This window comes from Zootoca vivipara, chromosome 7 (assembly GCF_963506605.1).
Source record: "Zootoca vivipara chromosome 7, rZooViv1.1, whole genome shotgun sequence".
Taxonomy (NCBI): domain Eukaryota; kingdom Metazoa; phylum Chordata; class Lepidosauria; order Squamata; family Lacertidae; genus Zootoca; species Zootoca vivipara.
Genome location: NC_083282.1, coordinates 95116027 through 95130842, shown reverse-complemented (window position 1 = coordinate 95130842; position 14816 = coordinate 95116027). Strand labels below are relative to the sequence as shown.

Below are 14816 nucleotides of genomic sequence, written 5' to 3'. Positions count from 1 at the left end.
AGGCATCTCCCAGAGAAGGAGCTGTGGACAGAGAGGGAGGTGGAATTCACGGCTCCTGTCGTGGGGGGCAGAGGAGATGGGAAAGCAGCTTGAGGAAGCCCCCCCCCCTTCCAGATTCCTCTCTACTCTTCTGGATCATCATCCTCACTCAGCCAACTCTTGGAGCATTGTGCAGCAGGTAACCACCAGGGGGCAGCACTGTAAAGCTGCTCTCCTGAAAGACCTTCATTGGCTCCCAGGACGTTTCCGAGCACAATTCAAAGTGTTGGTGCTGACCTTTAAAGCCCTAAACCAGTGTTTCTCAACCAGTGTGCCTCCAGATGTTTTGGGACTACAACTCCCATCATCCCTAGCTAGCAAGACCAGTGGTCAGGAATGATGGGAGTTGTAGTCCCAAAACATCTGGAGGCACACTGGTTGAGAAACACTGCCCTAAACGGCCTCAGTCCTGTATACCTGAAGGAGCGTCTCCTCCCCCATCATTCAGCCCGGACACTGAGATCCAGCGCCGAGAGCCTTCTGGTGGTTCCCTCCCTGCGAGAAGTGAAGTTACAGGGAACCAGGCAGAGGGCCTTCTCGGTGGTGGCACCCGCCCTGTGGAACGCCCTCCCATCCGATGTCAAGGAAATAAACAACTACCTGACTTTTAGAAGACACCTGAAGGCAAATCTGTTTCAGGGGCGAAGGAAGGCTAACTGGCACCCGGGGCAGGGTGTTAGGGGCGGGGCAAACCGCCCGGCGGTGCATCTGCAGTGATGTGAATGTGTGTGTTTGCCAATGGCGCCACTCGAGTGCCATACGATGGCGGTGGGATCCCTCTGCCGCTGCTGCAGCCGTGAGCGGATAAACCTCCTCACGTGGCTGCAGTGGCGTGATGGGGGCGGCTTGCGCCACTGCGCCCAGATGCAGTGGAGGCAGCCCCCCGTGGGGTGCCTTCTTGTCACCCCCCTTAGAGATGGCACCCAGGGAGGAACGCTCTTCCGCCCCTTCCTCCGCTATTGCCCAGTTTGGGGAAGTTTTTAATGTGTGATGTTTTATTCTGTTTTTAATCTGCTGGGAGCCGCCCAGAGTGGCTAGGGAAACCCAGTCAGATGGGCAGGGTATTATTATTATTATTATTATTATTATTATTATTATTATTATGGCATGCTTTCTTTTTTCCCCTTTTACCATAGAATCATAGAATCGTAGAGTTGGAAGAGACCACAAGGGCCATCCAGTCCAACCCCCTGCCGAGCAGGAAACACCATCAAAGCATTCTTGACATATGCCTGTCAAGCCTCTGCTTAAAGACCTCCAAAGAAGGAGACTCCACCACACTCCTTGGTAGCAAATTCCACTGTCGAACAGCTCTTACTGTCAGGAAGTTCTTTTTAATGTTTAGGTGGAATCTTCTTTCTTGTAGTTTGAATCCATTGCTCCGTGTCCGCTTCTCTGGAGCAGCAGAAAACAACCTTTCTCCCTCCTCTATATGACATCCTTTTATATATTTGAACATGGCTATCATATCACCCCTTAACCTTCTCTTCTCCAGGCTAAACATACCCAGCTCCCTAAGCCGTGATCAATGATCAATGATCAAACTAGCCTTTTCTTTAGCTGCCTGCAGTAGCCTTTTCAAAAACAGCCTGCCTGCATTCCCCTAAACCCATCAGTTGCTGTTAAGTGTTGTAAATCTATACCTGGTGGAGCAGGACCACATATATCAAACACCCTCTCCGCTTGCCTGGCAAATACCAGGCCCTTTGCTTTGGTGCTGTTTGGCCACCTCAATTGCCTTCCTGTTCGGTTGATGATGTACCGGTATTGGCCAAAGCAGGCCTTTGCTTCTCACCGCTCCTGCTGACTTAGTTTTGTGATTCATCAAAATCGGATTGACATGAAGAGCAAAACTAAAACCACACCTGCATGGCATCCCTGGGTCTGACCCACCAGCAGCAGCCATACAGTGGCCATTCCAGCAGCCATGGGTCCCAGGGGGGCCGGCACATCCCATGGTGGGATGTTGGGATGCTGGAACAGGCCTCTTTAGCCTCTCCTCCATGAGAAGACCTCCAGAGACCTTTCGCTACATTTAAGGAGTTTAATCCCTGCAGCCACGGAGAGGTGGGAGAATCTGATTTTAAGATACCGTAGGCACACCTCACCCCAGGCAGCTCACCCACCCACCATTACAATATCAACAATATAAAAGCACCATATTTATTTCGTAATTTATTTTGTATAAAGCTTGATTGTAGAAAACCCCCCCTCAAAAATACAATTGTCCAATTCCCCCCAAAGACAACGTTACAATGATATAATAGTATCACATTGTTAAGCGAAACAATTCTGAACAAAGATTCCAAAAAGGTTAAGCTAAGCGAGAGAAGGAGGGAGGAGGAGAGCAACTGGGGCAAAGACCCCCCCCTTGAGGTGTGTGAGGGGCTCTCGACTGAGAGATGGAGCCATCCGGTCAGCACCCAGAATGAAGTGCCTCCCCCCACCCCCATCCCCCCTTGATCTGCCACAAAACATGAAATCCCTGGATCCAGATATGATCACAGTTGATCTTGGTTGTGTACGAAGCCCACTCCGCCGTTTAAGTCTTGGAGAAGGACCACTTGTCATCCGTGGACTACAGGCTCAGCATGCAGAAAGTCCCAAGAACACCCCCAGGTTTTTAAAAGCAGAGATTGTTTAGCTGTGACTGCGGCATTGCTGGGGGTTGGACTAGATGAACCTGGGGGTCCCTTCTGACTCTGCAATTCTGTGATCCTGAGGCAGCTTCTCCTTTTCAGCAAGCTGCTCGGGAACCACCTTACCCTGAGGCTGCGGAGAGACAGCTGACCTTCCAAGAATAAATAAATGAAAATACTGTTTGTCGCTTGCCTTGGCTGTTTTATTGTATAACTTAAAGGTGCTTAATTGAGGCTTATGGATTTAATATCCCTATGTAAACTGCTTTGCAAAGTTCACCTGGTTAATGGTATATAAATATCTTTTTAAAAAAAATAAAAAATGAATGTCGGGAAATGGAAAAGGACAGTTCTCTGCCGGAGGCCCTGGAAGGAAGCTGCCAGTCAGGCCTGAGAGATCAGTAGTCCCTTGCCACCAGTTTTGGGGGCTGTCTGTGCCCCTCCCCTTCAGCTCTGCCATGCATGGGGTGGGGGATTTCCACTGGAGAGGCGGCTGGGGAGGGTTGAGGTGAACCCTCCTCTCTCCGTGGACTGGGACCTTGGCAAAAATCCCCCCCTCCCTATGCAGAGAGAGAGAGAAGGAAGGAAGGAAGGAAGGAAGGAAGGAAGGAAGGAAGGAAGGAAGGAAGGAAGGAAGGAAGGAAGGAAGGAAGAAGGGAGAGACCACATTTAACTTCAGTCTCTCCCCCCCCCCCCCCATCCCTGGTACAGTATGTGGCTCCCAAGAGATTACCCCCATTGGAATGTGTCCCTCAAAAGGTTCCTCAGCTCCAGGGCCGGGGAAAGGGGGCTGGAGGGGATGCTGTCACCCTGGGGTAAGGCTGCTTCCTCTCTGCCTTCACATGTCCCCCTTTTTACCCAGTGGTGTTGCAAGGGGGGGCGGGGGGCGGTTTGCCCCGGGTGCCATGTCAGGGGGGTTGACAAGAAGGCACCCTGTGGGGTGCTGCAGCCGCAAGCAGAGGATCCCGCCACCGTTCCAGCGGCGCCGGCGACAAACTGCTACGTACAACACATGCGTGGTGTTGCATCCATGCGCTGTGCGTAGCGACGCCGCACATGCACCCTACGTAGCGACGCCATGCATGCGTCGTACATAGCGTCGCAAGGCGTGCGCAGGCGACGGTTAGCCTTCGTTTGCCCCTGTTTCTACCACAGCATCCCCTAAAAAGGTTGTGGTTCAAGCCTTGCTTGCCTGTCAACACAACCTGACCCCCTCTTCTCCTCCCCTCACATTTGTGGCTTTTTGGACCGTGAAAGGGAAGCCCTGCCTGGTCTGCTACACCTTCCCCTTGAGCGATGGCCACAGCAGTTGCAAAAACACTCCAGAAGGACCCCAACAAGGTGGAAGGTATGCAGAGGAGGGGGGCCAAGAGGGTCAAGGGTGTGGAAGCAAAGTCTTGTGAGAAACGGTGGAGGGAGTTGGGGATGTTTAGCCTGGAGAAGAGAAGACGGAGAGGTGATGTGAGTGCCAGAGGTGACGTGAGTCTTCCAATAGCTGAAGGGCTGCCCCATGGAAGAGGGATCAGGTTCGTTTTCTTTTTCTCTGGAGAGTAGGACTTGAACCCATGGCTTCAAGTTACAAGAAAGGAGATTCCGATTAAACATCAGGAAGAACTTTCTGGCTGTGGGAGATGTTCAACCGTGGAACGGTCTCCCTCAGGAGGTGGTGGCCTCTCCTTCCCTGGAGGTTTTTAAGCAGAGGTTGGGTGGCCAATCCATCTGTCAGGGATGCTTGAGCTGTGATTCCTACATTGAAGGGGGTTGGGCTAGATGACCCCTGGGGAACCCTTCCAACTCTACCATTCCATGGTTCTATGAGTCCTCCAGTTGTGTGTGCTTCTGGAAGAACAGGGAAGCGGTGGCAGGTGGGAAGAAGCACCCAGGAAGCACTCAAGTGAGGTGGCAGCAAGGAAGGCAGAACTCTCTTCCCTCCTCGTCTTCCTCTTCCTCCTCTGAGGAGATTTTAATCTTTGCTGGAAGCCACCCAGAGTGGATGGGGAAACCCAGCCGGATGGGCAGGGTACAAATAATAAATTATTATTATTATTATTATTATGAGAGTTCATACCAGAGTTTCTGCAAGCGCCTATTGGCTGCCTGGCTTCATTTGCCACATGCCGGCCTTTGCACAGCATGGATACATGCATACGAAGAAGGGTGCAAACTCTTAGAGAATGCGGTCCTTTGCACCCCACCAGGAGCAATGCCACACCCCCTTGGGAGAAGCCCATGTCAACCACCAGGAAGTTTCTTGCAGCGGCGGACGCTTCGCGGAAGCATGGATTCATTCCTGTACCCGGATAATTGTCTGTGCGATGCCATCTCTTCTCACGTGAGGCCATCGCAGGCTGGCCGGGTTTGAGGGCCTTGGGCCAGGCAGTGGGTGAGCGAGGAAGTCTTAGGAAGACCCTGGGAAAAGAGGAAAGCATTGTCAGAAGAATACTAGGCCACCGGGGGCTCCTTCCCGGCAAAGGCGGCTTCTACACTTCTGTGCCTTTGAGAAATGGCTTCTCCGCAGTCAACTGGAAACGAATCATGGGATCCAGCAGTTCCCTTCCAGTCGCTACCAAGAACTTTCTGTCACATTTACTCAGAATCAGTCCTGCATCCATGCAAAGATCCTCTGCAATGTGAACTAAAGGCTTCCTGCTTGCAAGTTTGTGCTCTTTTTAATATTTATTTATTTGTTGGTTTGTTATAAACTTTGTGCCGAATCAATTTATCCACATTCGACTTTCCATCCTTGCATTCATGATGCTTCTTCCACAGACAATTGCCTGAAATGCAAAACTTACGCATTTCTTCATTCGGTTCCTTCTCGCTAGCTTACCATTGCTTATGCTGCCTTGCTGCAAGAACCTGCTTGCAATTTCATTTGGTGATAATCCTTTTTTTAAAGAGGCTGAAAAGAATTTCCATTCTTCCCTACACTTTTCTTCATTTTGGTCTCATATTTCCGCCAGCCATTTTTTTCCTCTTTTAACCTAGTCTGGCCTAGTCACCCTGGCTAGGAGCCATCGATAGCTCTCTTTCCCCCTTCCCTGCTGGGTCTCCAGCCTGCTCACCTGCTGGTTTGCACCTGGCCAGGCACTCCTTGCGCTTCCTGAAGTTGTTCTTGTTTCCGAGGCAGCCGCTGTAGGTGAACTTCTTGCACTTTTGGTCACGCTCGTCGTAATACCAGCTCCGGAATTTTCCATGGCAGGCGCCGTAATCTGAAGGCAGCTTGCAAATATCTGGGATGGCAAAGGGAGAGGAAGGAAGAGGCGCGTGAGAGAGTCCCAGACTTTAACTATGTTCTCGATGAAGATTCAGGAGGAGGAAAGGGGAAGAGCAACTCCCCTATGAAGAAAGGACAAAACATCCGGGGCTATAATTCCTCGTGGGAATTTTAGCGACAGGGCTACTCAGATTGTATAAAAAATTATTCATGTATGTGGCAAGAATGTTACTTGCCCAAAAATGGAAAGGAGAAGAAGTTCCGGGCGAAAGAAGAATGGATACAAAAACTTATGGAATATACAGAAATGGTGAAACTTACTGGAAAAATAAGAAATCAAGATAACAAACGTTTTTTAAAAAATAAAAGAATGGAAATGGTTTATTGAATATTTACAAACAAACTGTAAACATAAGAACACAGGCCGTTTCATGAGAGATTAGGGAAGTTTTTAATGACGGGTGTTTTATTGTATTTTTAACCTTCTGTTGGAAGCCGCTCAGAGTGGCTGGGGAAACCCAGCCAGATGGGCAGGGTAGAAATAAATTACTGGTATTATTAATTATTATTATTATTATCATATTTAAAGTAGATGAATAAATGAGTAAGTTAATTTGGAATATGCAGAAAATATTGCATGGCGGCTAACGGATTGAAGTTGAATCCTGACAAGACAGAAGTACTGTTTGTGGGGGACAGGAGGTGGGCAGGTGTGGAGGACTCCCTGGTCCTGAATGGGGTAACTGTGCCCCTGAAGGACCAGGAGCGCAGCCTGGGAGTCATTCTGGACTCACAGCTGTCCATGGAGACACAGGTGGTCAATTCTGTGTCCAGGGCAGCTGTCTATCAGCTCCATCTGCGACGCAGGCTCAGACCCTGGGAGTGGCCGCCGGGACCACATAACACTGGTCCTGAGAGATCTACACTGGCTCCCAGTACGTTTCCAAGCACAATTCAAAGTGTTGGTACTGACCTTTAAAGCCCTAAACGGCCTCGGTCCAGTATACCTGAAGGAGCGTCTCCACCCCCACCATTCAGCCCGGACACTGAGATCCAGCACCGAGGGCCTTCTGGCGGTTCCCTCGCTGCAAGAAGCAAAGCTACAGGGAACCAGGCAGAGGGCCATCTCGGTAGTGGCACCCGCCCTGTGGAACGCCCTCCCAGCAGATGTCAAGGCAATAACTATTTTACTTTTAGAAGACAACTGAAGGTGGCTCTGTTTAGGGAAGTTTTTAATGTTTGATGCTGTACTGTTTTTAATATTCGGTTGGAAGCCGCCCAGAGTGGCTGGGGAAACCCAGCCAGATGGGCGGGGTATAAATAATAAATTATATTATTATTATTATTATTATAAAATATAAAAAATAAATTTAAGGAACTGTGGAAGGAGGGGGAAGGAAGTCACGTTTCAAAATGTTAAAATGAATGTAAAATTATTGAAATGTATAAAATTGAAAATAAAAAAATGAAACATTTGGGGCTGTTTAGATTTGGAGTGGGGGATGTCGGTAAGAGGTGACATGACAGAATGTGGGGAGAAAACAGGTAGGTTTCTCCCTAGAACCTGATAGAGTCATCCAGTAAAACTGGCGGACAATTCAGGGCAGGTTGAGGGAATTGAGTCTGTTTAGACTGGGAAATGAGTTGAAAGGCCCCCTGAGGGTCATCTAGTCCAACCCCCTGCAATGCAGGAATCTTTTGCCCAATGTGGGGCTTGAACCCACAACCCTGAGAATTAGTCTCACACTCTATGGAAAAGCAGAACTTCTCGTGCTTGCTCCAGCCGCAGAAGCACCACTCTGCTCTCACAGCTGCCCAGCCTTATTGAGAGTAACCTGCTAAATCACCCCTGACGGATGCCACTTCTCTGAAGGGTACCAGTAGTCCCCCCCACACCCCCTAGCAACCTCTGGGTCTCACCTTTGATGGGCTTAGAGCAGCGCAAGGCACAGCCATAAGAACAGCACTTCTCATCCGCAGGGCAGTTTCCGTCATGAAGGCACTCGGCCAAGCACTCCAGGGTGATGTTTTGAGGACTCGGGAGGCAGGAGCCAGGCTTTTCTGCAACACAGAGAGCGAAACCAGGGTTGTTGTTGGGCGTGATGTGGAGGGGACCTTAGGCCGCTGTTCTGCAGCCCCTGATCACGAGTCTTCAACTTCAAGGAGTGTTCCCCAAAGGGGCAGAATGGTGGGTGCAAGGAGGTGGGAGGGAGGGAGGTGGGGAGGTTGCATCAGCGATGGAGAAAAGCCCTCCTAAGATCGCTAAAGGATCCTGGTTGCTGGGCCCATCCAGCCCAGCCTTCAGGTCTCTCTCACAGAGGCCAACCACATGGCCCAATGGAGAAGATTGCAGGAAGGACATTCCAGCGGCACTGACTCTCCCCAACAACAGGGGAGGTTGTGCATGGACCTTGGGGCTAGTAGCTTCATCCTCCCCATGAATTTGCTCAGTCCTTAAAGACATCCAAGTTGGTGGCTCTCAATTCCTTTTGCAGGAACAAATGCTATATTTCAGCTATTTGCTGTGTGCAAAAAAACAAACAAACAAACAAAAAAACCCTTCCCTTTGTCTACCCTAATCTCTCACCATTGACTCCATGAAGTTCTGGAGAAGAAGAAAAAAAATCTCTGTCCGCTTTCTCACACCCTGCAGAGTTTCACCCCCCCCCCCTAGTGTGTTTCCTCGCCTCTTTTCCACCCCACTCCGTAAGGAAGGGTTTCTATGAGGATGCAGAGTGATGGGTCCCAGTCAGGCCTGACCCTCTACTGTGGGATGCTGGGATGAGTGGGGCAACCCTTTGAGCCACATCTATGCCTGAGCACATCTACATGCCCCAGGGGCAGAGCAGCTGAAGAAGTTCAGGATACCCTCTCCCCCCCATGCAGGTCCCAAGGTCCCCTGTGCTTTGAGATGCCTGGGTGCATGTCTGTCAGTCAGTCAAGAGGGTCGGGGTCCTTTCCCACAGCTGGGCCCACCCCACCTCTCACCCCCACTCACCAATCCATCCACAGTGGCGCTGGCATTCTTCGATGGTGTAAAAGCGGTTGCGGTACCACAAGCAGCCTCTGAAGGTGAAGGGTTCGCATGCCTTGGAGGTGGAGTTGTAGAAGAAGCGCGGTTTGGGGTCGCCACACCGGTCAGAGTCCTTTGGGAAGGTGCTGCAGACATCTGAAACTGTATTATGGATCTCTCTTGAGTCAACAGAATTCATACAGTGCTCGACTGCAGCGCAACTTCCAAGCAGCTTACAAGGAAGACAAGAGATGGAGCCAGAGCTAGACCAGGGGGTCTCTGGATCTTAAATTGAAGCTCATGCAACGAAAAATAATATTTAGAATCTACTGGACCCATTAATGTTTGTTTAAAAAAGGGCTATCTAAGGTACCTGACTGTTGGAGATGCAATGGGGATAATGCTTCTCTAAAACCTATGTTTTTTCATTGTCCTATATTGAAAGACTTTTGGCAGAAGGCAACTAAAACCATCAACAGAACTGTATAGAACAACCTTACATTTACAGAGCAAAATTTCCTTTTGAATTATATACCCAGCACATGGAACCTTACAAAAGGACAATATGGTGTTGACCTTTAAAGCCCTAAATGACCTTGGTTCAGTATACCTGAAGGAGCATCTCCCCCCCCCATCATTCAGCCTGGACACTGAGGTCCAGCTCCGAGGGCCTTCTGGCGGTTCCCTCATTGTGAGAAGTGAGGTTACAGGGAACCAGGCAGAGGGCCTTCTCAGTAGTGGCACCCGCCCTGTGGAACACCCTTCCAACAGATGTCAAGGAAATAAGCAGCTATCCTATTTTTAAAAGACATCTGAAGGCAGCCCTGTTTAGGGAAGTTTAAAATATTTAATGCTGTATTATTTTAATATTCGATTGGGAGCTGCCCAGAGTGGCTAGGGAGACTCAGCCAGATGGGCAGGGTACAAAGAAATAATAATAATAATAATAATAATAATAATAATAATAATAATAATAATAAATAATAATAATAATGGGACTCTCCGTGCCCAGACCACAGCAAAAAGACTGATACTGAAGAATTGGGAAAATAAAAATGCGGCTCCCTTCTACGATTGGATTGAAGACTTATACAAACTCGAAACATATGAAGAACTTGCATATAAACGCAAACTTGCCATGGACAAATTCAATGATATTTGGAATCCATTCTTACAAATACTGCAATAGGTTTAGATCTTGTGAAGTACAATAACTGTTAGCATTTAAGACGTGCCGGGGGCCAGTGGCTGAACTGGTCCCACAGGCTAACTATGCGATTGCTCTCACAAACGTGAAGAACAACACACACAAGTCAGTAAATAAGGCTAACTGCTTTATTTACATATAAACAGGTGGGAGCTCTACATCAGGGGTCCCCAAACTAAGGCCCGGGGGCCGGATGCGGCCCAATCGCCTTCTCAATGCGGCCCATGGATGGTCCAGGAATCAGCATGTTTTTACATGAGTAGAATGTGTGCTTTTATTTAAAAATGCATCTCTGGGTTATTTGTGGGGCATAGGAATTCATTCATATTTTTTTCCAAAATATAGTCTGGCCCCCCACAAGGTCTGAGGGACAGTGGACCGGCCCCCTGCTGAAAAAGTTTGCTGACCCCTGCTCTGCATCCTGGCTCCCTCTCTCTGGCATCACAGCCAGTAAAGAGAAAGAACAAAGGAGGAACAATCCCACTTCAGGAACCACAGTAAGACAACCCCCCTGTCTACGTCACACCCACTCTGTGGGAACAAAACACATACAGTCATATGATAATCCTGTGACTGCAGATGGGGAATGAATCTGCTAACAATAACAACCTTGTAAAATATACAGTTTTGGGTTCCCCCCTCTCCCCTTTGTTTCCCCTTCTGCACAGGTTCTCTTTCTTTTTTTCCTTTTCTCTTTTTTGTTTGCGCCTCACCATGTCTGGTCCAACCTCCAATGGCATCTCTAGGCAGGGCTAGGAATCATTCCCTTGCCTGAAAACATGGAAAGCCACTGCCAGTCAGTGTAGGCAATATTGAGCTAGATGGACCAGTGGCTCACTCCTCTGTGGCTCAGAGACACTCCATGCCCACTGCTCTTCCCATGCCTTATCTCCGGGGAGAGGGAGAGACCTTCAGGCATCCAGTGATGGAGGAGGTGGAGGTGACTGGCAAGAGCGGCAGAGCATATGCCCGCGCTGCCCAGGGCGGGCGCACTCCTGAGGGGGGCGTGGCATGGAGGGTGCCCTCCCAGGCACGGGATAGCCACTCGGGTGCCCGGAGCAGCGCACACCCTGCAGCCAGGGGCAGATTGAGCTGCCCATGGAGGACCTTCAGCGCCAACCGGCTCTGCCCCTTACCCTGACAGGTAGGGGGGTAGGCTTGGGAGTCATGGGCAGATGGCATGCCAAATGTCACCCCCTCAGCGAGGGCACCCGGGGCAGTCCACCCCACTGCACCCCCTTCCTTCCTACACCCCTGACTGGCAAGGACCTCTCAGGAGAGAAAAGCAGAGAGACCCGGGGGGGGGGGAAGGAAGGACTCTGAAGGGAAGAGAAAGGAGTTGGGACTGGATCTGGGACGGGGCAGGAAGGCAGGAGAAGGCTTTGAGGTGGGGCATCGCATGATCAGGCTGTCTGACTAATGAGAGAGAGAGAGAGAGAGAGAGAGAAGCTTGTTTTTTTTGGCCCCAGAGGCATGGAAAAATGGGAGGGGGCCAAAGGTGAGAACAATGGGAAACTTGATGTGTTCGTGCCAACCTGGAGGGCAGCCACATGGCACCATTGGACAAAGAAGGATTTTTCACACGACCCAGCAGAGAGCCCACAGGAATGCAGGGAAACCAGTTGTAAGAATGCAAAAGTAGACACCTCCCTCCTGCCACCTAGAGCTGGTGGATACGCAACCCTCTTCCAGAATGTGGAAGTCTCCCTGCCTGCCGGAAGTTTTTCTAGGCATCCTCACCCTTCTGAAAGGGCAGGCTCCGGGCACCGGTGAGTCATTTGTCTTTTGCTCCAAGGAGGCTGACATCATCTGAGCATGGGCTGGGACCTTGGGAGACGCAGGGGATTTCAACACCTCACCACCCCCTAACCCAAGCGCCACTCCTTTTAGAGTATCAAAGGCCGTGTGATTCATTGTTTGGCTTCCTAAACCTTCCCTTTCCCCCACAAGACACAACTTGCAGACCCTTCGACACAGGCTGCTTTGGAAGTCAGAGGGCGCCGGAGTTGGCTTCACTCTTCCAGGACGCTGACGCCCTTCGGAGGTGGCCAGGAGGTCCCACCATCCTCTCCAGCACCTCCACCTTCCTCTGCTCAAAGGTGGGCTGTATCTGGCATGGGCAAACCTCAGGAGCTGCTTTGTTTTTGCTAGAGCTTCAAGCTCCACTGACGGAAGCCAGAAGCACAACAACAGGGGGGTGGTACCCTTAGGGAAGAGCTTTCTAGCGGTAAGGGTGGGGCTGGTGGGGGTTTTAAAGCAGAGGTTGGATGACTGTCTGTTATAGAGGCTTTAAATGTAATAATAATAATAATAATAATAATAATAATAATAATAATAATAATAATTTATTATTTATACTCCAATGCAGGGAGGTGGACTAGAGGACCCTGGAGGGCCCACTCCAACAGTTCTATGATTCCAGTTAAAGACTCAGTCCAAGAATCTGCCTACAGCCCTCCTACACAAAAACCCACTTCTGGATGAGCCCCCAAACCTCTCTTGGGGCTCACTTCTGTTTGCCCCACTGTTCCCCTAGGAAGACCTGTGGTTTAGCACTGAATCAGGATGAATGGCACCCATTCTCGTGATTTGCCATGTGTTTTGATTTAGTGCTAAAGAGCTGTGCTTTCTAGGCACGACTTTCGGAAGTATGGACAAGTCCTACGTTTCAGCAGCTTAGAGGGTGAAGGTGGCAAAAGAGCCTTTGTTGTCCCTACCTTTTTTTTTTTTAAAGAAAGGACATCATAAACTTTTGCCATTGCCTGTCTAGTCAGCCATATATCTGCCTGCAGAATTTGGGGTTGGGCTTTTTCATTTGAGGACTACAAAGTTCCCCTTTGAAGCGCCTGAATTTTGCGGCATTTGAACCCTACCCTGCCCAAATCCCAAATCCCATCACACAGTTTTGTATGGTCAATGCACAGAAGTGAATTTCAACGGTGTAAATAAAAAGCCTGTCACTTGTTTGGACCAAGGGAGGCAGCTCACTGACCAGCTGCTGCCCATCGGTGACCAACCTGAAACATTACGGCAGGTAGGTCAAAATCTTCCAATTCCTGAGAGTCACCTTCATGTCCAGGCTTCTTGGGGGTGTTGGGGAAAGGGCTATAGCTGCAGGCCTTGACTGGGGAGGGAGGTGGAATCCCTCAAATTCAGGCTGGGCTTAGCCCTGGCAGGTGAGCTCCACCCCACCCTGGCATGATGCTATCACCAGTTAAGGCCATGCCCCTCCTAGAATCATAGAGTCGGAAGGAGCCCCAAGGGACACCTGGCCCAACCCCCTGCAATGCAGGAATCACAGCTCACCAAGCCTGCTCCCCCACCCCCAAACCTCCCCAATTCTTCACCCCTCCAAGTAATACCCAAACTCACATGGGGCGGGCACTGACGGCAGCTGAGCCCAGAGGATGAGGAAGGGAGCCATCGCAGAGAAGAAGGAGAACCTGGTGGACTTCATGGTGCTCCTGCTGGGACTCTGGGAGGCAGCTCTGAATAGAGCTCAGGGCTAGAACCAGCAGCCAGATATAGTCTTTCCTCCCTCCCTCCTCCCTCCCTCCCTCCCTCCCTGGGTTGGGCTGGAACAGAAGCCGTGAGGATCACAGCCAGTCACTGCTGTTGGCACCTGGTCCAGATCGGTTTTTCCCCTGTGACACTTAATTTCCAGGAACCAGTAAGCAAAATTCTGTTTGTTTGTGTGTGTCTATTTCGTAGGAAGCTGACGTGGGGCTCTGACACGGAGCAAGTTCCAGACGGATATTTTCTCTCTCTTCAAAATAAACATTGCAAGTCAAAGCGTGCTTTCGAAGACGCATGTTTCTAAAAAAAGTATAATGTCTCTCCGAAGTCTCACCTGGATGGAACGATGGAATCCTGCCTGCTTGAAAAACACTTGAGCAGGAGGCCCCCTCGGATTCTCTGGAGGTTGGGCAGCGGGGTTGGGTGGGGGGGAATGAGGCATCTCCTGTCCTGCCAGCAAGGGGTCTTCCTTGCCTTCTCTCCCTGTCCCCCACCCCAAACACTCCCCATGGCCACTGTCTGTCTGGGGGCAGATCAGCCTCAAGCAAGGCACAAGGAGCAGGCTCTATCCTTCCTCACTCACTTCTTCAGGCAGCACAGAGTTAAACTATGGGACTCACTGCTACACCGAATAGGGACCACCCCTAGGCAGCTTTGAAAGACAAATTCATGGAAAAGACTACTGGTTTCCTGGGTCACACACAGCCTCTCTTTCTTTTAGCTCACCAGGGCTCACAGAATCGTAGAATCCTAGAGTTGTGGAGTTGGAGGAGACCCCCAAGGGACACCACCCACCCCCTGCAGGGCAGGAATCACAGCTCAAGCATCCCTGACAGATGGCCACCCAACCTCTCCTTCGAAACCTCCAGAGGAGGAGAGTTTGCCAGGGAGCCCTGTTCCACTCCTCTTGCCAGGAACAGCCTGGGAAATCACCTCTGGAGTCAAATGTTTCCTTCACCTGACAGAAGGAAACATTCTCCTCACATTCTCTTGCATGACGCAAGTTGTGTGGCATTCGCTGAAGTCAATGGGAAGGTCAGCCTTCAGGGCTGGGGGAGGCACCCAGCACGGCTGTTTTGAACAGCACACCTTGTCCCAGACAGCAGGGACCTGCATTGAAGACACCACTTGTCTGCTAAAAGCACTTGAGTAACTTCATGATCCCTGGAATAGCTCAGTCGGTAG

The 14816-nt window shown here is 50.3% G+C and overlaps 1 protein-coding gene across 1 annotated transcript; it reads right to left on the bottom strand.

Annotated features, from left to right (window-relative positions):
• Window positions 1-1479: 1479 nt before the first annotated feature.
• LOC118088336 (boophilin-G2) lies at window positions 1480-13630 on the bottom strand. The gene is made up of 5 exons (XM_035121881.2): window positions 13488-13630; window positions 8894-9070; window positions 7816-7956; window positions 5744-5911; window positions 1480-5087 (listed from the first exon to the last, which is right to left on the bottom strand). Exons 1-5 carry the CDS (start codon window positions 13570-13572, stop codon window positions 5077-5079), a joined length of 582 nt encoding a protein of 193 aa, XP_034977772.2. The 5' UTR covers window positions 13573-13630; the 3' UTR covers window positions 1480-5076.
• Window positions 13631-14816: the final 1186 nt, after the last annotated feature.

Coding starts and splice junctions, on each gene's coding strand:
- LOC118088336 (XM_035121881.2), bottom strand. CDS start 13,572: ATGAAGTCCACCAGGTTCTCCTTCTTCTCTGCGATGGCTCCCTTCCTC. Junction 9,071..13,487: donor GCCGTCAGTGCCCGCCCCAT/GTGAGTTTGGGT, acceptor TCCATAATACAG/TTTCAGATGTCTGCAGCACC. Junction 5,912..7,815: donor CTGCTCTAAGCCCATCAAAG/GTGAGACCCAGA, acceptor TTGCCATCCCAG/ATATTTGCAAGCTGCCTTCA.